General features: G+C 39.0%; 1 protein-coding gene across 4 annotated transcripts in view; it reads right to left on the bottom strand.

Annotated features, from left to right (window-relative positions):
• Positions 1-24,452, bottom strand: part of RNF38 (ring finger protein 38) — a 104,053-nt gene that overhangs the window by 25,473 nt on the left and 54,128 nt on the right. For 2 of the 4 annotated variants that reach the window (XM_071424599.1, XM_071424603.1), the window contains exon 3: positions 4,438-4,631. In XM_071424599.1, coding sequence (XP_071280700.1) covers positions 4,438-4,631 — 194 coding nt within the window. Of the gene's footprint in view, positions 1-4,437; positions 4,632-22,109; positions 22,180-22,238; positions 22,396-24,452 lie in introns of those variants that run through there. The other 2 variants (XM_071424602.1, XM_071424601.1) reach the window with 2 other exon arrangements.

Raw genomic sequence — 24,452 nt, 5'->3', positions numbered from 1 at the left:
TTTCCAGAGTGGAGAACTTCTGTAGACAGACTTAGACCACAGCATATATCTGCTAGAGCAACTGATCTACAGGTGTAGGATTTCATTATGTATTCTTATATAATTGTGTGCAAGTTCTGAGTAGAGCTGCAACTATCTTGAGCTAAAAGTTCTAGAAATTGGAAACCACTGGCTCAGGTTCAGCACCCAGAAAATGATGCACACAGATGTGATAAACTCACTATGAGAAGTTTTGAACAAGTCTTTTCTCATTTATTTGGAAAGGGAAAGCACTGAGAGCACAAAATGATCTTGCAGTACTTTCAGCACATGCTTTCCAATCTCCACCACACACTCAAGTTACAGGTCCCAGAAGCAACACCATATTAAAGCTACATGGAGTGAAATGGTTTCCCATTTATGAAACAGGCTAAAGGATCTAAACTGCAGAGAAGAGACAAAAAGAATCCGTGACCATTACTAGAACATGTCCTCTCCAACTGCATGGAACAGAATTTCTGCTATTTTCAAATAAAAATCATATAAACCTGCAACCTGTTGGCAAATCCCAGATACTTCTCAGGCTGAGCCAACTTTTCTGCTGCATGAAACAGACATACTCGGGGAAAGCCAGACCACATCACCAGCTACCCAGATGCAACTGTAAGCATATGATACAATGTCTCAAGCCACTATTTTCCTACCCTACCTCACAAAGATTTTTGACGCTATTGCCTCTCAAAACTGAAACAAATGGTAATTCTCAACCGGTCAGACAGAAGGCATAAGGCCAGGCTGTAACACAGCAAAGAAAAACCCCAACAAATTTTAAAATGCATAGCCACCTTTATTTTTATAAACAACCATGGCGAAACATACAAGCTGTGTTTTCTTCTAACCACTGAGAAACCTAAATTTTAGTTCTTACAAGTATATTTTAAACCCAGTTATACCATATTAGTATTAAAGTTCTTTCCTGAAGTGTTTGCTGCATGCTGCATTGCTTTATTACTAATATGGTATAACTGCTACATTCTCCTTAGGTAAAACTGGCATATATAATTTCTAATCATGGAACTAGTAATGCAGAAGATGTTCTACTGTTTGGAGTACTCAGTTGTTTTAAATTTGCTATTTCCTGCTATGAAACAGAAATGGTCTGAATAACTTAACATAAAAATACCTATGTGAGGATTTTTCTTTGGAAAAGCTCCAAAAATAGAGAAAAGTTACAAAAGACAGTACCACTGCTTCAGAAGAACAAAAATTCTCTTAACTGCCACCAGCACTTAGACAAGGCGGCTTCTTAGACAAGGTAGTAGTTCTCATAAAACTAGTCTTGCCTCTGTCTTAGTTAAAAGGCTTGGTTTTACTTTTCCATGAACCCAGAATTACGAAAAAGCCAACAAAGGCTGGCAAAAATTCTGGAGTATCTTTTAAAATGAATGAATAAGTATCATTCTCTGGAAAAAAGCAAAGCTGTATTTTTTCCTGTGCAGAATTATAAATATACTATCCTTTCAGTCAGCAAAAGTCAGAATATCTGGATACATAGCTTTATTAGCTTCTGAATTATTGGAAATTACTTCAGAATAATTGTCAAGACATGGGTCTAAACTATTATTAAACTTCAGTAATGAATCTGTGCTTGAAGTCTTTAAAAACAGCCACAAAAAATCCTCTGTTACTAAATGCACACTAAAAACATGGTAAATGCCAGGTTAAAACAGAGACAGGATGAAAATGGTGAAAAAGTTGCAGGAATTCCTACCCTCAGGTAAGAACTGCCATCAAAAGGTATCCATAACTGCAGAGTTAGTACGTGCAGATCTTAGTATTTCTAACAAGGGTGATTTCTTTGCAGTAAGACATTCTTGAATCCCTTTAGTTCAGAATTACATTCAAGACAAGGAGGAAAGGAAACACAGATGAAAGGTAAGGCACAGCAATGGTACAGATCCCCCCATTTTACAATGACTGATAAAGATAAATTGGAACGGCCTTCTCTGTTTCACATAGGCATGCATTATGCTTTTACATTCATAATTTATCTGTACTATATATAAGTATCTAGACAAAAATAATCTTTCTGCAAATTCACACCAGAAGGCTATCTTTATTAATGCAGTATTTGTTTGCTTACAATGAATCAGAATAAAAAACCACAATAAATCCGGGCACTCTTGTGTTAGGCACAGTACAAAATCATTGATACCAAGAGGAAAGGTCAAAATAGTAAGGTAGGTAATAAAAAAAAAAAAAATCCAGGTAATAAAAATACCAAAGACAGACTGTCCTGACCAACAGGAGTCAACTGGTAGGATGAAGGAGTTAATGCTGATGACACTAGGGCAGTGATGTCCACACTAGACACACTTCAAAGGTTTTGCCTGCACTTGCCCTAGCCTGCTTCCTTGAGCTCAGTGACCATTTGCTGCTGGAGTTCACCTTTCATCTTATCTTAAACCTGAAAGCCTGCTAAACGCTGAAACCATTCTGCAATGAGAAGAGAAAACATAGCAGGGAAAACAAAAAAAATTGCTTCAAAAGCATAAGCATAACCTCACCTAAAGCATTAATAACAGATGCACTCATAGTGATCTTAAGGACTCAAGCTTTTGATCTATGAGAATGGCTATTAGTTCTGGTATGACTCCACAGCACTCTTAAGACTCAGAAAGACTGCAAAACAAGAACATTGTTCTCCCTAAAAACACTGGTTCTAGAAGAAACTAGGTGCAATGTTATTGTGGAACTGAACTGGAGCTAGCTCAAATGCAACACTGCACCCAAGCTAAAAAATGCACTGACTCAAGTGCAGGGAAACAAAGTACTGATACATTCAGGTGTCTCTGATTAGAGAAAAATCTTGTGTTATTACCCAGGAGCAGGTGAGTTGGCTCTAGAAAGAGTAATGTTTGTGTTCATAAAGCTGCAGCCAACCTAACAGTTCCGGTCAGACTGAAGATGGCCTGGCAATGAGGCGTCTCTCTCTTTGCAATGACTTACTTGCAAAAAGCCACAGGCTACTACTTCATTAGCACTTGACTGTATCTGAACAGCAAGACACTTGTCCCGAGCACATTCAGCCCTTATACATTTCCACTCTTATTCTCCATTCCACAGTATATCCAAACTGTCTAGATTCTGCTGTCGAGCATTTAGCTAGACAACTAGACAGATAGTCAGTTAAGCACGCTGTTTAACTCTGCAGATGTTAATGAACACTGCAAAGAAATTTGTGTAAGCTGACTGGACACCAAACAAAAATGACTGAATGCACATAAGCTAGGCATCTCAGTTCAAAACATTTGAGGTCAAGATCATTTTGTGGACCAAATGCCCCTAACAGAGCATCCTTGTACCAAACTATATGAAAGGTCTGATCTTCTGTCTTCACAACAACCCTTTTAAGTTCACAATTTAATCTCTTTCCTAAATCTGACAAGCTGCATTGAGAGCTGCACATTTTACATGCCACTGACTGAAGACTTTCAAATTCATGAAGTTGAAGCAAAGATACAAAAACAGCATGCTTTAAGCTCTCTTGCTGCAAAACTACTGGGGGACCATTGTTGACAAATTTGATTTGTGGAATCTGAAGAAAACTAGCTAAATAGATCTTAAACCTAAATTTCATATTAATGAAAAAGGGCAGACATGAGGTTTTTTTTTAGTACAAACCAAGCTAAAACATTTCTTAGAAGCAAACAGAGACAGTGTATTTTAGCTTGCATAAGACGACTCAGTATATTTGAGGCAGAATGTGAGGCAATGAAAGCTTCTGTTTTGGATAATTTGTTTAACTAGAATAGCAAAAAAAATCTGTGAGTTCATGTTTTGCTAGAGTATCATCCATCCAGGCCCCAGTTCCAATTTCTCTCTTCCATAACCATTAGAACTTATTCCAAAATCTCTGCTTTGAGAAGTTAATGAGCCACAAGCTAAAACCAACATGAAAATCTAATTACTACTACATGTGAATCACCCACCTCAGCAAACGTGACTCTATGTTAACCTTCTCATCTCCAGCTGGTGTCTCTCATCTTTATTTTGATTGGTTTTAAGTACAATAATAATTGTGACTTGTAGTGAAAATGATGGTATTACACGAGTAATTCTTAACACCTTTAAAAGTACCCTGATGAGAAAAGACTTTTCCTTGCACTTTTCTACATGTTTACCTCAGCACAGGGTAATAGAGAATTACATCCATAATAAAAAACGTTTAGAGCACTCTTTTCCTCAAGCTGACTTTTCAGATAAATTACAAGATGATGCACAAGCCTGAAATACTTCCAGTAGCCTTTTAGTCACAACTGCATTATATTACAGCTCAAAGGAAAGGTTAGCATGTTTACCATGTGTAATCTAATCAGTGCTACCCAAAACACACTTTCCTTGAGCTAAAATCAGAAAGAATAAGAACTTGTTTCCCAAGCTACCAAGCTTGCTTACCTCCTCCTGTTTCGTGCAGGTGTGTTGCATCGTTCCCCTGAGAAGTGGTGTTGGTTGGGTCGAGCCAAAGGAGGTTGCCTGTTTGATGTCATCTCCCATGGTCGCATTGGTGGTGATGGGGCTGGTGATGCTGCTGTGTAGTCAAAGACGGAATGGGAAAGGCGTTGTCGCTTGGGACTAGGACTGTCTTCACTCTACACCAGTGCAAAGAAAACAAAAACAAAACTAAAACAAAACCAACCTCCAGATGAGTGAATTGCAAACCATACTTCAGTATTGCTTTGCACCTAGCATTACAAGTGACTCACTGAAAATTGAAAACATCATGAAATTTAGCACCTACAAGTATTCACCTTTATATTTTGTTTATAAACACTGATTTTTTTATGGTTCCCTAACCTCTAGAAAAATTACTACTTAAATTACACTTTAGCAGCACTAAAATATTAAATTCCAACATCCATGCAAAATCAAAACTCTATCAGAAAAGAGTAACATGAAGAAAGTAACCTATCACCTATTTTACATTCCTCCTGCCATAGCACTTACAGGCTACAGAAGCAGATGTATAAATACATCTTCACAGCAATGGAATCAGTACTAGTCAGTAAGCAGCTGGTACATTGAGCTTGCTCTCTGCATTGGACCCCCGTCCTATCAGATCTGTACCTAGCTAATCTGACATTTGCTTTGTACTGCAGCCTATTTTAATTCTGCTAATTCAGCACAGAGATGCTTCATCCTTCTAGTTATTCATGTAATCATAACCATTCATACACATAACCTGAAAAAAAAATTATCAATCTCCAGTTAAAACTTAAACTTAACTCCACAAGGCCTACCCCTTCATAGTGCCTGAAATTTCCAGTGCTGATGCAAAGTTGATTCACTTCCAAGCAATGTTTTCCCAGCTGGCTACGAACACAACTTCCACTGTGTGTCCATGCTATCAAATAGAGCTGTCATTCTTTTCAGAAGCTCCCACCAATGCCTATGAAGCCAGCATAAAATGCAATAAACATCCCTCCCTTCCACCCCACTATTCTGCCAAAATTAAAATACATCATGCTGTTAATAGACATGACAACTGAAAATACAGAAAAATACACATCAAACTGCAGAGATCAGCAACTGAACAAAAAACTAAAACCACATGAACTACCACTGGAACTATCCTTGAGTCCAAGCATCACGTGAACTTCTCTGACAGAATTCCTAGTGCAAGCAAACTTCTAGTATTTAGTTGGCCTCCAGCTTGTCCAGTCACTCCACCACTCCTGTTTCAGTCCATCACTGCACTATTTCAATCGCATTTGCATGTAATTGCAGATAGCCGAAGCAGAGAAAACAACTTGTCTGCAATGGCTTTGTGTTCCAGAACTGCCCCCTCACCCTAGATTGTTAGAGGTCTCACTTCAGACTTATCTGTAGACTGGACTCTGGACCTCTCCTGCCTCTTAGCTTTACAGGAGCATTTTATTTTCTGAACAGTATTTTGTTGCTTCTTGGTAGGTTTCCATCAATATATAGTTTGTACTCCAGCATTCTTTGCAGTGCAAGGACATTCCTTTAAGAACGAGAAGTTTTGTTCAGGCGTTCAAGAGACAAAAGGTTTTTCCTCTCATTGACTTGTGGCCATTTTTTACAAAATTTTAGAGCTTTTCAGTCTCTTGTCTTCAAATACTTTAACACAGATTGTAGTCTTCCCCTACTGTATCTTATCTAAAACAGTCATCTTCCTTAGAGAACCATCCTGATAATCCATGCATCGGCTTGTTGCTCAATCTCTTTTGAACTCCTTAACCAACTGCACTTTAATTTTTTAGAGAAAAATAGGTTAAAAGGCAGGTATGCACCTGATGGTTCATGACAGCAGATGTCCAGGTAAAGGGTGACTCTTCCAGAAGGTTGCTAGCCCTGAGCAGCTCAACACCAAAAAAAAAAAAACTGGAAGAGATACCCCATAAGTGCCTTGAGAGCACAGCTTCTGTGAAAACACATATTTTATCAGATTTCAGAGAACACTGCCAAAGGACAAATCTTAAAGCAACTGTGCTACAAGAGTGAGAGAAGGATGATTTGTGGCCCAACTTCTTACACCATGATGACTAAGCCTATTCAAAGAGAAAGACGGGTAATAAAAGTGCTGGTAAATTAGGTATGCTGGGATTTTGTGAGTGCAAAAGAAAATGGCAAATGGAGGAAGAAAAAAAGTGGATTTAGTGAAGCTGGCAGAAAACAAAATCTTGAAAGAATACAATAACCACTTCTATCCTAATACAATCTATATGCGCCTGTGGCTGGGGATCTCCCACTGGTACTGCCCTAATTTAAATGTGACACCCCTCCCAAGCATTAACACTAATATACCCTGCCCCGTAGAAACCAGTCAACTTTGCAAAAACAGCTCCTCTATTATTATTTAGTTTTCCTTTTGCATCAGGAGTGCACCACTTCAAAGACTGTGGAGATGTAAACTGCTAAGCAGTTTGCCTTCATCACCACTCCAGATTACTAACTCTCACAGATATTTCAAACTCTGTAACTGCTAACTGCCCTCTGCAGTAAGCAACAGTAATTTTACTCAAAATTGTTTCCCACTGGAACAAAAATAAAGGTAAAATAATTTTTTGGAACTACATGTACAGAGATTTAAGATGTAATTGTGTCTTTTTCTGTACTGAAAAAGAAGTAACCTGAAGCTAAGCTCAACTTATTTGCAAACAAACTCTATAAAAACCGCAATATAAACCTAATTAATTGAAGACCTCATGCTTTGTCTTAGTTTTTATTAAGAAACCAATTCTCATGTGGTAATTGTATCAAGATAATACTAGCATGCAGGAAAGTACAAGGAGCTAATAAGAGACACATATCCTGTATAATTTTGTTTTCATGTTATTTTCAATCAGCATGTGGAATAACTATATATTAACAGTATTTTAGACAGTTGTTTCAGCCTACCTTATTATTATTCACCACTAAGTTCAGTACTTTATTTGTGGAATATACAATAATTTCCAAAATGACAAGTCTCCAAATCCCAAATGGCTCGTACTGTTTCTTGTTAGTATAATTAGTAATACTCAAACTATTTTCTGGCACTATTCCTAATTTTTTCAACCATACACTATGTATTTTTCTCATGTCCAACATGCAACAAGAACAGACTGATGGCAGTTATCAAGAACACTCTACCTAGCATTTAACTAACAAGATAAACTCACTGCCCTTCTTTAAAATACACTGAACCAAAAGAGCATGAAGAACAGGAATATAGATTACTTCGTATTTAAAGAAAGCAGTACCAGAACAAAGTCATCAGAATTTTACTAGTAAAAGAAGCAGCATATGTCAGGCCACTAAAATATACAATCTCATCCCTAAAAGTGGGCATTCCACTGACATTCCCAAAAGTTATCATTTCACTGACTTATGTAGCATAGCTGTCTCATACTCATCCGTGCACCCCATAAACTCTCATTACTGTAATAGTAATAAAGGCGAATACAGAGTTTGCCCGTTTGTAAAACACTGTTTAAAAGTGTTTGTTCTATTTCTGTATAGGTTTCTTGCAGTAATGTTTTATCTGAAAGCTTTTCCATTTTATTTGGGAAAAACAAGGTATTTTCACCAAGACAACACCCTTTGAGGTGTGTTTTTGCCACTGTCCTTTTCCAGTAAAATTATAAATACTGCAGCCACACACTGATTATTAACCATCACAGAATGGAATTATTAGCAAAGCCATTACAGCAAATATCTGAAAATCATTTTCCTCTCCAACTCCCTATATATTTCCACTTAATGGTCCTGCGAAACACAAGAAACTACTCCATACCCTCCATCTATCCTGTAGCCCACAAAAAAAACTGTATTTTAAAAGCAAACTAATACTTCAGGACTATTCTCATGCATAGCCCATAAAAGGCTTTACATAATCTGATGGGCATGCCCTATAAAACCCTAACACAGGCTGACCAGAAATCATCAGCTGCATGTTTGTTCTTCATGACTGCATACTGAAAAGGAAAGTATTTTTCCCCATGACACTGAAGCCCTAAGTTTTAGCTTTAATATTTTTCAGATTCTGTACTGCCTAGGTGTGTAGTTCTGAGCTTCGTATTAAGTGTTGGTAAGCTCTCTTCACAGAGTAGGTAGACAAAACAATTCTTTTTCTAGCTTGGGACCAAGGACAACCATTAACAAGTTTAAGGCCCAAGAGCATAAACAAGGGTGAACTGTAGAGAGAAAACAAGAAGAATGGGACTTCATAATCTGAAGGTATAATTGGACAATTAACCCCAATACGCAAATAGACCAAAATTTAAGGAAGTATGGGACCTCGTAACTGGTCATCCATTTGGTGACCAGTCTGGGTTTATCCTGGGTGTAGCCCTGGCCAGGCTCTTACACTGCCCAAGGTGTATTCTTTTTAACTTTTAACATATACCTATTTAATTCTTTAATTCTGTCTAGCCTCTGTTCTAGGTCAGCTTTCTCAAGGCATCAATACAAGTTGGTAAACATCGACATTTATAAGCATTTTCAAATTTAACTACAGGCATCTAGTAAACTGAGTATTCTGCATATCCTGTCTGCTCCAACAATTCTAACAATTGTAATATGAATTGCATTTCAACATTTCTGTTAGCCTGATTGTACCTACAATAACGGTAAATTCTTGGGCTGAACAGACAGTTACATCCAAATGCAGTGGCTTGTTCATTATCCAAGACCAAACTAATCCTAAGTACATTTTTTGGCCAAGGTCGAATAAGCTCTGCCCACAACCCTATAACCAAGGCAAGGGAAATCACGTATGTGACAGATTAAGCCATTTAAGGCCAGATGGCTTTGTAAGCATTACTGCCTTCTTCCATCTCTTCCACAGAAACCAGAAGCTGCAGAAGTTTAACTTTGGTGTGGCATTACAATGCAGAGTTTACAAGCTCACGCAACTCCCCTGTAGCTGTCACTATAGATACAAATTCTGTAGGAAACCAACAAAATAATTTAGATAGCTACATCCCCTCCAGCTCCTGCCACCAAGAACCTCACTCACTTCTACCACTGGAAAAGCAGACCTGGCTGTTGCCAACATCTCCAGAGCGTCTCCAGCTGCTGGCCTAGTTTCTTCTCAAGCTGGTCTCACCTAGCCCCTGCAGCACTCACACACATGGTACAGAAAGTGAAATTACATATAGAGGCAGTTAAGAAAAGATCTAATAAAACAAGACAGACTGCAGAGATCAGGCACAGGGCTCAGCCAAACAAGGGTAAAGACTAGCCACAGTTCACCTGCATCAGTCCTTTTTCTGTCTGGCCTCATTTTGTCCCTTTTCCAACTCCCTTCCCTTGCAAATCACCTTCTCAGATGGCATAGTCTCACTGACCTGCCCCAACATCCCAGACTCTCAGGTTTGCATTCTGATCAATCATAGAACCCTTGTTTGTGTGCACATTTTCGATAGCTCATCAGTTACTGTGACAGACCAGGTTTTGTTTCTTGTCTTTGTCTCCATTAAGTTTGCTTGGCAGGTTTGTGTCTTTCTCCATACCTTGTTTATGGCTCTCTCCTTTCTCTCATAATGCCATGCAATGAGGTCTACAATCAAATAATCTCACTGAATTCAACATTGCTACATTCCACATACCCTCTTCAATTAGTGACTGATCCGGTTTGGTCCTTTTATCTACCTCCCTTATTTTCTGGTTCAACAGATTTGTGCCTTAAAATGTTCCTATTTATTACTCCTTTTCTTTTTATCCCCTTATGGCATTCAAATGTTCCTTGACCAGACACAACTTTACACGAGCTGACGGTTTCTCCTTCCATGTTCCCTTACAGATCACAAAACTCTTTCACGAACAATAAAGAGCATAACTGTAATCACTTGGTCAGTCCAGGAAGAGTGAAATGAAGATTACTTCTGAAAACAGTAAAAACTAAGAAGAATATGGGAATAAACAACAGCCCTTCACCCTTACCCTAAACAGGAATATTTAATGAAAATCAAAGGGTTGCTGTAGGGGATGAGATGAATTTGTTATGGTAAACCAGGAAAGTTTGTCTCTCCCATCCAGGTGTGCAAAGTCCAAAGGACATTTTATCTTTTTGCCATAACCCAGGATAGTTCACACACCCCCATTTATATGTACTTTAGTACACATGACAGATGCCAGCTGCAGATCTTAGAATTCAGACAGCAGCACCTGCACTCATCAGCCAGTTCCCTAACGAGCAAAACAGGACACTGCATATACATTGTGTACTAATAAGCACAGGTTTTATCATCCTTCCCTGCTGTGCTTTCCCTTGAGCTTCATTCCCAATCAGGTCCCCATTTGATCAGCACTGGTATCCCAGGGCTCCCACAGTGATAACTCAACTTTCATGAAAGCCAAAGCTTTCACATGCTCATTGTCCTGCCTTATTCCTGAGGGATCCACATCTACAATTTGTATAACAGTGAGGGGGGAAAAAAAAAGAATAGGATGAAAAGAATATTAACTTGTAAGCTGGCAGATTAAAAGCTCTTGGGGACCATGAAGTTTGACATTTCCTTTTAATATATTCTTAAAATTCTAGCTTTAAATAAAACCAGAAAGGAGCAACTATAAGAAGCAACGATGGGGCAGTAAATTAAAAGCCCTGTGCCACAAAACTGGTGAAAAGTAACAGATTTTATGAAAAAGTGGACAACTTCCAAGCCTAATTGGTGTGCTCTTTTCAAGACAAAATAAACAAGGATTATCCAGTTGGACTCAAAGCTGCACGACAAAGGACCTATCCATGTATAAAGATTTGCCGGCAGAATCATACTGTAATGACATACATCTTTCACTGTCAAAAGCTCTTAAGAGGAACTTCAGCTGACAAAATAAACACCAGGAATAAGAATCTTTCGCTAGTATAATTGGATTTGCCTAAAGAATTTTGCTGGCCTAGCTGCACTGGCCAACACAGTGATATTTTTCATGCTGCCAACTGTGTGCCAGTCCAATTAGAGCATGTAACATTGCTCGTTCAACTTCTGCAGGGTAGTAGGATTCAGAACCCTTGCTTCAACTCACCACCATTCACATAACCATTATACCTCTTTTCATGAATAAGAGAACATCTGGAACAGATGCAGTGTGCAGTGACTTCTCTAGTAAGAACTGCAAACTGTTACAGCTGTTGACGATGAGCACAATCTTGGTATAACATAGTTATGAAGCCAAAGTTAATGGGTATGTGGTGAGAAAATAAAAATTCTAATATTGATGTCCATGCATCTAATACTGACACCCTGCATCCGCCAGGCACTAGACAGAAATCCTAGAATGTAAATAAGGCTTCATGTGGTTTTGGCTTTTTTTTTTTTTTTGACTTTCTAGTCAAGCTTTTATTTCAGAGTTGTGACCAGGATAAAACTTGGAAACTTGACTGTCTGGGCACATGCTAGACAACTTCCTGATGAAGGATCAGTAAGGGAAATCTGAATTTGGTCTAATAAAAAGTTGGCAAAGAAATGCAGACCTTCCCAAATCTGCAAACGGTTTCAATAAAAGCAGGTGACTGAAAGGAAGGCCAAAATGAGCCAACTCTTTCAAAAGTCCTAGGAGACAGCATCTGGAGGACTGTGTGCAGTTTTGGGCTCCCCACCACAAGATAAACACTGACATACTGCAGACTCCAATAAAGGGTCACAGAGATGATGAAGCACCTAGAGCACCTCCTGTGCAAAAAAACGCTGAGACTGCCTCGGACTGACTGATCAGCTTAGAAAAGAGAAGGCTCAGGGCTATCTCATCAGAGAGACATTGCAGGCTCCATGTGAACATGAGTAACTTGACTGAGTACCAGCACAGGTTTCATGAAGGCTGTGGAGTCTCTCTCCCTGGATCATCTCAAAAGCCATGGTCCTTGGCACTTAGCTCTACCTAGACCTGTTTCAGTAGAAGAGCTGGACCAGATGACCTCCAGAAGTCCCTTCCAACTCCAGCTGCTGTGATTCTGCAGATGCTAAACACAAGGCTTTTGGAAGCCTTTTTCCTGTAAAAGAAGCAAAGTGCAACTCATATAGGACTTCAGGGTACTTCAAGATGTACCCTTGAGGTGTGAAGTATCCCTGTATCCACAGTTCCCCACTGCACACTAGATACATCTGAGTATTCAAAAAGGAAGATAATTTCTTTCTGCACTTCAGAACTTTTTTCTTAATTTTTTGCCTTAATTCTCACACTCTCAAGAATTAAGAAAATGAATCTGTAACTAGCACTTGGGATGAAAATTCCACAGAGAACAAAAAACACTAAGCACGACACTGTTTCCTATAACAACAGCAAAATCTAAAAAAAAAAAAAGGCAATTAAAAAACTTCATGCTTCTGGTGATATCTCTGTTGATTTATGAAGAAAGTATGTCAATTTGGACAGAATAGTGCTTAGCAAGGCACATCATTCTGAAAAGAAGCCTACAATATTTTCTTAAACTTGCTTCTGATTATGTGGTAAGAAAAAAACTAGCCACTACATCTTAAAATGGAAACCAAAGTTCAATAGCCATGTGTCAGGCTGCTGGTACAAAATCTTCTGTAGCAGCTTTATATATATCAGGTTTCTAAGTAATTTTTGTGAATTAAAGATCCCTTCTGAGTGTGGAACAGCAGAAAACTTTCCACAATATTTAGTAGAAGGAACACAATTTGTGAAACGAGAGCAACATTACCAGATGTAGTAAAAAGAAGTGCAAGTTCACCTCTTTTTTTTGCCTTTCAATGCTGTGATGGTATATATCAATTACGTGGTATGTATAAATTATAGCTGTAACAACTGTACCAAGAACATGCCTCAGTAATCTCTGGCCATCCATAATTCATTTCTGGCTAACAGGATTAATTCATTATTTACTGACAGTGGGCACAAAAGCCAATTTGTTCTTCAGCAATCAGAACTGACAATTAATACTTCATGCAAAGTTTATCTGTGAAGATCTGAGGCATGCAATAGCAAACCACATAGCAATCTACAGAACTGTTTCAAAAAAACCCAGGTGACTGAAAGAAAGGCCAAAATGAGAGAATTCTTGCAAAAGTCTAGGAGATAGCATCTGGAGTACTGTGTGCAGTTCTGGGCTACTACAAAAAAAAAAAAAAAAAAGAAACACTGACATACAGGACAGTCCAATGAAGACTTGCTTTATTTATGGTCAAAACACCATTAATAAGCTGAATTTTTGATTTGTTGCTTATTCTACATCAGACTGACACTTCTGTGTTTTTCCAGTGTTTTTTCCATATCAGTTTCTTCTCTGAAATGCATTTCTCACTTAAGTGAATATTAAGGATATACAAAAAACAACATTAAGAGACAACTACACCTGAACTGCTGAAGTTTCACCCAGTAAGTACTTGAAACAGCCCTAAGAATTTGATTATTAGATACCAAATTTTCATTCCAAACACTGGAATATTACTTTGCTGCACATGAATTTAAAACACACAAAGGCATTAGAAAAATATAAAAAAATTAGCATCATTTTTAGCACTACAGAACTCAATAGCATTAAAAAAAGGAGGAAAGTGTTTTAATAAGACGACATGTTTCTCATTTTCAACCTCTCTTGCTCATACAAAATGGACAGTAAAATCCATATATCACAACTGTAGCACCTCCTTTTCTAACAGTGAAGCAGGTTTAAGGACCAAGGCAGCACATAAAATTATCTCAAAGTTCTTCAAATATTAAATTTAATTAATATTTGCAACTGCTTGCAGTACTTGCTGCATGCAAACAATCCTTTGAAATATGAAAAGGTTTTGCCATCATCTTTTGCAGGAATGAATCAAAGCACTTTCAATGCTCCAAACTCACAAAGATGTTAGCAAGTATTTATTTTTGTAGCACATAATCGTATTTCTTCTGAATGGGAATCTTTAACTCTCAATCCAAAAATACCAACCAAACATCAATATGGGAAGGAACCTCAGCTATACCTCCCTATTTTAAAAAATCCAATTGCTGGAAGAATATTAATTTTACCTTAAAATCCCAATTTATGGTCACAGTTTTCAGCTTTGTCAGTGGTATGTGTGATAGAAAATGGAAAAAATGTTGTGCTATTTCTGCAGATGTTCCATGCAATTAGTATGTACTATGATAGCAAACATTTCAAGCTTTCTTAAAACTGAAAATTGAAAGAGTTATGCAACAAACAGTACTGGTATCCAAAAATAATTTTAAAAAATATTTTCCATTGATAATTTCTATCAGTCCATCTCCAAAATGCCTACTAAGATCTGAGGTAAAGTGTCCATGTTTTGACATCTGCACCATCTTACACAATACAGAAAGTGTTATTTCAGGTGATGATGTTAAAAGCTATCTCTGGGCCTCCACAGAGTCCTGATCCCTTCTTTCATATGTAAGCAGAAGATAAATTTTATACTACAGAATTACACATCATTATCATCATCATCATTATAATTTTCCTATATATAAAGCTGAAATACATAAAACTTTGCACATGTATTAAAATGTATTCATTACTGTAAAAAAGTTCTTTAAATGTCATAAAATGTGCTGAAATTGACATACTTAAAGTAATGCCAGGGCAAGAGTGAAGTGGGGAAATCAAGACAAGGTTTTATACCTGTGCGTTCAGGTATATGCACATCTGAAAAAGATCACCTTTTCAATTTTAAACTAAATTCTGCTCTTCCTGCTTTGATGGGACCAGGGATCTGAAGAGAATCTGGCTCAAAATTGCTTAATAGGTAAGTCTACTCTACACATAGTTTGCATATTCAGTGTGTATTCACTAATGATTTTGCCATTTAGATGTGCGAAATTAACAATAGGTACCTCAGTGCAAACAGGTTAATTAGGACATTCATTACAAGTAAAAAACCAAAATCACACTCTTTCTACTTTAAGATTTTTTTCCTTATATTAAACTACACATATATAGATGCACACTGGTATGCACACATATATATGAAACACAACATATGTAAATGAACAAGCTATCACTTGAGCACTGAAGACCGAACTCTTTTATTTGTTTTAATGGATGTTATGCTGACCATATTTGTTGACATAGCATCAAGAGAACATCCAAACATTTACACCAATGAAAACATTACTCACACTACTATAACTGATATTTGCAATAGGCACAAGGACAAGCCAGCATCTGAAATCTGTTCCTAGTGAGAGGACTAATGGCATAATAACTCAACCTCTATTGTAGTAACACATATTTACACTTGGCTGCCTTCACTGTTGCTTGTCATCACAATACTGACCTGCATTACAGGAAGATGGAAGTATCTGGTCAGCACACCATACTGTTAAAAATTTCTGTGTGTAATGTAGTTTACGTGTTCTCAGTTCATACCACAATTTTCTCTCTACGTTGCTTCAGTCTCTCTGTATTGTTAGAAATTTGAAGCCCCAACAAATACTCTCCATCTGTTTTAGAAACTACACAATGAATCCACAAAAACCTACCTGCCTAATCAGTACAACCAAACTGTCACGTTAACAACAGAATGCTCTTCAATATACTCACACTGGTATTAGTCGGGGAAAAAAACTAAAAAAAACCAAGAGAAGCAATTCTTAAAGGATACAGCTTAAAACAGTTGTATTTAAACACAGGCTTGAAAATTCAAAGGTCAAGATACTTAATTCTAAGAATAAGGCATGCTAAGTTCAACCTTCCTCAAATTCCTTTCTCTATGGGGAGATGTGACTGAGCAAGGGAGAAAACACATCCCAAATGGCACAAAGTACAACTGCAACCCTTGTCCTTAACGGTCACAGCAACCTTCAACACCAAACTTCTCACCCTGTGCATCACTTCACTTAATAAATTAAGCATCATAAATAGACATCCTTCTATTTATGATGCTTATTTTATTATTTCCTTATTCTACAGAATTTTATACACAAAAGCAAATTTTCACAGGTGAAATCAATACCAAGTCTTAACTCTGCCCTTCACACAGTTTAGGACATAGTAAACTCTTCATCACCTATGGCTGGACACAGTTGGTCACCAAGCACAATATGATGATTAATATTTTGTTAAACTTTTTTTAAAAATTAATGTATTTACACTACAGAATGTCGATACACTGCAGAGACAGCCTCAACGACAGCACAATCTAGGACTCCGGGTCATGGCAGCTCCTGACTTAGAAAGATGTCCCTTTTCCTTGGTAAAGAACGAGCTGAATGGCCCGGCCTAGAAAATTGTGGTGAATGGAGTTATATCCAGCTGGTGTCCGGTGACAAGTGGTGCTCCACAGGACTCAGTACTGGGGCCAGCCCTGCATAACATCTCTATCAAGAAACTGGACAAGGCGATCAAATGACTTCTGAGTGAGTTTGCAGAGGACATTCAGAGGACAGAAGTTGACCTGCTGGAGGGTAAGAAGGCTCTGCAGATGTATCTGGACAGGATGTACCAAAGGTCAAAGGATGCACTGAGGTCAAAGTTCACAAGGTCAATTGGTGGGTCCTGCCATTGCATCACAACAACCCCATGCAGTGCCTAAGGCTGGGGCAGTGTCTGGAAAGTGCCCAGCAAAAAGGATCTGGGGCTGCTGGCTGACAACCACTGAACACAAGCCAGGAGTGTGCCCAGGTGGCCAAGAAAGCCAGTGGCACCTAGCCTGTGTCATCAACAGTGTGGGCAGCAGGACTTGGCACTGGTGAGGGCACATCTTGAGTGCTGTGTCCAGTTCTGAGGCCCTCACAACAAGAGGGTTCCAGCACTGAGGTGCTGGAACATGGTGGGTCTGGAGCAGAAGTCTTAAAGGATCGTCTGAAGAGGCTGGGGTTGTTTAACCTGGAGGAAAGGAGACTCAGGGGAGACCTTGTCTCTCTCCACAGCTACCTGAAAAAACAGGCAGCCAGCAAGGTGGCAGTTGATCTGTTTTCCAAGTGACAGACAAGAAGAAATGACCTCAGTTTGCAACAGAAATGGTTTAAATCAGGTATTAGGAAAATTTTCCTCACAAAAAGGATTGTCAAGTATTGGAACAGGCAAGGGAAGCAGCTGAGTCACCATCTCTGGAGGTGACATAGGGAGGTCATTTAGTGCTAGACTTGACAGTACGAGGTTAATGGCTGGACTTGATCATCTTATGGGTCCTTTTCAATCTAAATGATTCTTTTACTCTTTTCAAAGCTCATCTGATTTAGATGATGTGCTACATAATAGAGACTACTTGATTTAAATATATACATATAATTTAGTTCTTATTAACAGCTTGGATAAATTAGTATGAGTTGCTTTAAAAAGCTTAGGGGAAAAAAATGTTCTTCTCTAGAGCTGGGATTTATACACACCTTTTACCCTTACTAGCTTCCTTTTTTACATGTGTCAGACCCAGTAAAGGCCCTGTAAACATATTAACTACTGCAGCAGTGTGCTACAGTACAAACTACAACTACTGTGCAAAACACACATGTTGGGAGGCTGTCATCAAACAGGTCATGTAATGGGTAAAGAACTCACTCCTCAATGTAAGCGACAAATTATTTGAGAAATAGAGAAAGAACTGGCATTTTCTGCTAAGTTAACAAGGAACACAGGAGGAAACACTGCAGGTTCTCAACTTCAAAAAACAGCTCCTACTTGTGTAGATCTTTCCATTTACTTTAGAAAACAAGATTATTCTCACACGAAGTCAAAGGAAGGTCAATAAAAAACAAACGATGATACACATTAGATGATAGGCAAAGGAACATCAACCTTGCTCCCCAAACACACTCAAATAAGCATGGTTTGCTGACTCACTTCTTAAACCTTATGCCACACCTTTTAAAAGGAGGAAAAAACAGGCATTAAAAACTTAAAACCATGAAGAAATTTGGTGAGATGTGTCCTTTTTTAAAACACTCTCAAGTCCTGCCCAATGGTGAACAAAACAGATTCACATAAATATATTCACTTATAGAAAGCAGATCCAAAGAATACAAACACTATACTAGGTCTCTGTATTTGAATTTGAGAAAAAGTACTCTGGCTGTTCTCTGATACAGTAAGGAAATTAAAGAGGAAGAAAGCGTCACATGTGATCTGTAACCTATGCTCAGTAGAGCTTCACATACGAAATTACTAAATGCCTATTGGTCTTACGGGTCCTTTGTGCCCGTATCTGAATGTTTTTCTCAAAGCCATACTCATTTGTCTTCACAAATGCTTCCAAAATGCTATTTTAAATGAATTTTCTAGTCTTTTATGTCTCCTAGCTCTTCATTTCCCATCTTGTTTGTATTCAGTTCTGATGTTTTACCAAGACACAAACACAGAAAACAGATCAAAAATGCCCTCCATCAGTACTTGCGAACAAAACAGTCTTGCAAGAGATTAATTTCCAAGAATTAGATTTTCAAAATGAGGTTTATCAAAAATATTCATCACACTACAAATTTTTTAATGAACAGTCCCAACAGGTCATCTAATAAGGTCACCTGAATAAGGAAGAAAAGTCCCGAATTTTTGTCTAGAAAGTCATCTCCTAAAGCTTTCATGAAGACTGACAGACAGAGCATCTGCTCAGCAGCACCATAAATTGTGCCATGAATGTTCTCATCCCTTCTCACACAATTTGCAGTTACTGCAGTGTGACAAAAAGAAAAAAAATAGCCACTTCCGTCAGAAATTAACAAAGCTGGCAAAGACAGACCACGAGGCTAAGGTAAGAGAGAATGTGGCTGGCTTAATGCAAGTTCTGAATTTTTCTAGAACAGAGGTGTTCACAGATTTTGCAAAGGAACAAAACTGCAAGACGGATGAGATGAAAGATCTACTTAAACAGAAAGTAAGCAAAGTACAGCCTATGTAGTGGTGCTCACATGAAGCACTGGTTATTTTTTGCAGTAACTAAGGTACTAGTGGGAAATACAAAAAAAGCAAAGTTATTGAAAATAAACAACAAGATAAAAAATTCTGAGACAGCAAACCTGGAATGTATTTACTGAGAACCAGGAACTGCATACATTAAAGGAAGAATGTCCCTATTTTCCTGAGAGGAGAAAAGCAAAAGAATCAGTCTTTCTACTGCTACAATGCCAACAGAAGACAGTAGCACGTCAGGTGTCTGCTGCTTACCTACTTTTCTACCAGGTGAGGTACAGTTCCAACGCAATCAGGTTGGAACGCAAACAGCAAAATACTCAAGGTATAAAAGGGCTTCTTTTCTCTTTTTCCCCTTCCCACTGCTTTTAAAGGGCAGCTGTTGCTAGCATTCAGTGCTATTAAAGGCCAAAACCAGCACCAGTTTTCAATGTTCTGACAAAGAGGCATCAGTAGAGGGCACCAAAAAGCAAAACAAGTTACCTTATCTTTAAAGAGCTTAGTAAAAGAGGAATCTATCCACTCCCATGCGAAGCTGAAGAGTAAAAAATATTAAAACCATCCTGTTAAATCACAGACGTCATCAAGTTCTGCCCACAGCAGAATTTAAATATTCTGTATTAGATAATTTAACTTGATATAAATTCTTATATAGAAAAGGAAACCACAAGTTCTACTTCCATATGAACTGATTAATTCAAGCCTGTATCTTCCACAAGTTTTAAGAATCACTCTTCCACAGGTGAAACAACTTTCTGACTAAAATTAGGAAAAAAGAAGTTCTGTATCTTTCTTCTACCCTTATTTCCACCTTTCCCATCCTTCTGAAGCAAGGTGGGGATGGTAAAACAACACAAACACAACCTGAGAACTTTGTAACTCAAAGACCTGCTCTGTACAAATTTTCATTAGATCCCCAGCAATTCAGACCTCGTAGTCTCTACAAACAAACATGTACGACATATTTGACTTATGACAACACCAGTTTCATAGTACAAGACTACAATTCAATAGCAGGCAGATCTGAAGAAGTAACTTCCCTCCCTCACCACACAAATTTTATATTTTAGGAAGATGTTGCATAAAAACCATCACAACTCTTAAAGACTTTTTTAGCAAAAAGTTGAAAAAATAACTTGACTTCCTCAACAGTCCACTTTAAATCATAAAAATTATCTCTTATTATAATGTCAGTAAGCCATATTAGAAAAACATATTTAGAACAGCTGATACATAAACTTGACAAATCACAGCAGTAACTGATTCAACTAATGTAAGCTTCTGAGCCAAATCCCCTGTACTTCAGAAGACAATTATATACTGTTACTTCAACACCAGCGTAGGTACAAAGCAAGGACTTAACAACATGCAACTTCAATTCACTATTTATTATACTTTGGTTAATTACAAAAACCCCACAAAGTGAACCAGATAAGAATCAAATGAAGTTCCACCTACTCTGTAAGTCCATGAGATAACAAAGTAAGATTCACAAAGGAGATCATGAAATCTTTACTTTTTAAGACCCTTTTAATTACATACAATTTTTCACAATTGACACTTTTCACAAGTAGTATAACTCCAAGTAACAATTCCCTGAGAACTTTCTTTACACGTTACTCTCTGTATGCATATAATTCATTTTTGCCCAGAGATTTGGTGAGTAAAGAAGATCAAAAACATTATGAACTATCACTAGCCAGCCATGAAACCTGCCACAAAACCTATCTTCTCTTCCATCTCAGACTTAATAGTCTAATGACTGCACCTTCCTTTCTCTTACTTCACACATTAGTATCCAAAAGGAGTGTTTTCTTCTCTCAGAGCAATGAGTCTCTAATACCACAGCCACAATACCCCTTTGAAGGTAAGAAAGGTAATGTAATATAATGCTGCAAAGCAGTTAAGGAGTCTGTTGGGTCAGCAGACAGCAAGATCCCCAGGATGTGGATAAATAGCATAAATTTGGCAAATGAAACCAAAGCAATTGCTTCAGTGAATTAAATTTAAGAACAAGGACATCATCAGCAACACCGAATTAAATTGTAATGTAATTCAGTACTTGAATATGGAAGACTTCTATTAATCCTGTTCATCTTACCATTCCACTTGCCACTCTACATGTGAAGAACTTATCAGAAAATGCAGGTCTGCTTCAAATACCACCCTCAAAAATCTCTTTCAAAATGCAAATACTATAATTCAAACACATCGTCATGATTTCCAGTTCAGTGAACTTCTGTGTAAATAATAACTCAGCTACTTTCTCTAAACAGTTACAATTTGAAATGGGTGTCCCCTCTTCAGATCTCAATGCACCGGACGTTTAAAAACACACTTCGTAAGGATAAAAGATGTAATTTTACAGTTCAAGCATAAAAAAAAAGAAATCCCGTTTGTGTTCTTTAGGAATTAAGTCACGTGCACTAAAAAATACCAAATGCCCTAACAGTTATGCTTGCTAAATCGGTGTTTCCTTAAACAGTTGTTCTTTCGACCAATTTAAGGGGATTACAGACACCTAGAGACGTCATTTTACTACACGGATGGGAGGACGTTCAGTGCTTCAGAAACACTTGCTACCGCCTTGCACATTAACCTGCCTCTCCTGAAGACAGCACACAGCAATTCAGTCCAGGAAAGCCTGTAATTTTCAGGTTCCAGTTCTGCCTTTTGCCAAAGCAGATAAAGCAGCTTTAACAACGTCAACTACATCCCCTTCCCCAGCTCTCGTCCACCTCGCGGGCGGCCCACGTGGAACGAGCTCGGGCTCCCCGTCGGCCCAGGCCACACGGCCTCCTTCGCCCTCTACCTGTACGGGGGGCGGCCGGCGCCGCCGGGACATCGCGCCTTCCCCTGCCCGGCTGACGAGTCACGGGCACCCGGCGGCGCCGGCGAGGCCCCGCCCCCCGCCGCTCCCCGCCGCTCCCCGCACCGGTACCTGCGGCCCCGCCGCCTCCGCCGCGGCTCCCGCGGGGCTGCCCCGCCTCAACCTCGGGGCCGCCGCGGCCACCCCGGGCCGGGCCCGACCCTTCCGCCAGCGCTTCCGGGAGCGCGGCCCCCGCCCCCCGGGCTGGTGACATCATTCCCCGCTGGCCGATGACGTCACACCACGCCCGGCGCGAGGCGTTCTTTGTCAGCGCCCGGCTGCGGCCGCGGGTCCAACGCGCCTGCGCGCCGCGGTGGCAGCGCGGCCCCCCCCCCGCCTGGCCCCGTTTTAGTTTCGGTTTCACAGGATCCAGAGGGGAGAGCACTGGGAGAGACCTCCGATATCAGCCTGGGGCCAATCTTCATCTTGTCACCCAGACCGTGGCACTGGGTGTCACGTCCAGTCTTTCCTTAAACATCTTCCGCGACGGAGACTCCAGCGCCTCCCCGGGTAGCCCGTTCCAGTATCTGACCACCCGCTGAAGAAATCCTTCCTCACGTCCAGCCCGAGGCCTTGAGCTTGAGGCCACGTCCTCTGGTTCTGTCGTTTGAGGAGACCGACCCTCACCTGGCTCTAACCCCCTTTCGAGAGTCACTGGATGAACAGGATTTGCTGACGGTGCCACACGGGTACCGGCTCGGGATGCAGCCCTGATCAGCAAAGGCAGCAAACGGAGCCTCACTGAACTGATTTACTCGAGCTGTTCCCCTCAAATAAGATGCTACCGCCTTACTTTTCACCTTTCCAATCTCCCTGCACACTCTACCTCAGCGTAATTAAAAGTTTTTTTCCCAACTCTAAACCAGGAAAACAAACATCTGCTGTAGGTATAAAGAATAAGGTTCTAAAGGAGATGACTCACTAGGCATGAAAGTGGTTGAAAATTGGTAAATGACATCCTTGCAGCTGCCAAAAGTGAAATGAAAAAGGCATAAAGCTGCTCAATAAACACAGACAGAATGAACTGGGACTACGAGTGTGTGGGCATGCAGATGTGACAACAATACACAACATGAAGAATAAATCTGACCTGTCCTAATTGGACAAGAAAATTTTCCAGTTTTGAAATTGGAGGGGACAAAGAAATTCCTCCTGATATTCCCATTTTTCTATGTACTGCCCCTCACACATTCCCCACAAGAGCTGCATGTGGGCCTATATAATACATCATATACAAATAAATGTGATGGGTCCTTCAAATACCTGAATTCGTTAATCACTTTTTGTTCAACTATATGTGAATTTCATAGGCTTATGCTACCAGATGCTGCACCATCCAAAGTGGAACAGAAGGCTGATAATTTTTACTTTAGGATTAGAACTTAAAAATACTTCCCTTCTTGTGAAAACATCTTTTTAATGAGTTGACAGGCCTCTGTATTACAGACTGAGTACATGACGTCCATTACAATTTCGTTAAGACAGGCAAATGAGAGGAAGTCCATAGAAGCACAGAATTGCTACGGTTAGAAGGGACCTCTGGAGATCATCCTATCCAATTCCCCTCTCAAGGCAGGGTGACCTCGAGCAGGTGACACAAAATGTGTGTGGAAGATGTACCAACTATAGCTGGGAAATTTAAAGGTTAGAAATAGTAAAATAAATTATGTAGCTATGTATTTCAGTCATAAGTATCAAAAAGAAAAAAAATTCTTTACATACTGTGAAAGTAAAATAAATTACAATAAGCTAAAAAGGAGAAAAGCAAAGTATAATCACCAACCCCTTAGTACTAGAAAAAAAATTCCAGGGGATTTTTTCCCAGAAATTTCCCTGGAAAAAATTCCAGTGATTTTTTTTGTTTTTTTGTCATTACTACTAGGTGGCCAATCTGGTTTTTAACTGTATGGAATAGGTAACTTGATGAGATCTGTGAAAAGGGATGTTGCAAGAGTAGTTAAGGGTTGTATCTTTGCACTTTCTTTTCAAGATGAGTCAGCATTCTTTAACAGAAGCACACCACTGGTGAAACAACCACCCAAGTGCAAAAAAGTATTTTAAAAACTAAATAAACTTGGTATGATTGAAAGCCTCTGCAGGATGATATACTTGCAGAGTATACAGAGATATATTTCTAACCCTAGTAGGAATCCACTGCTTGAGCATTAAAGTGATATATAAAGGAATACCAGTTCCTTCTTACAAGTATCTTTCCCTAAATGCTGTGCTCAATAAAGAGACTTATTCAGTTTTTATTTAATATTTCTACTTTAAAGCAAAATCAAA

The sequence above is a fragment of the Agelaius tricolor genome, unplaced genomic scaffold (genome assembly GCF_023055355.1).
Source record: "Agelaius tricolor isolate 1412-34295 unplaced genomic scaffold, bAgeTri1.0.p SCAF_4, whole genome shotgun sequence".
NCBI classification, from domain to species: Eukaryota; Metazoa; Chordata; class Aves; order Passeriformes; family Icteridae; genus Agelaius; species Agelaius tricolor.
The sequence above is the reverse complement of the archived record's forward strand: the minus strand, read 5'-3'. Positions and strand labels throughout refer to the sequence as shown.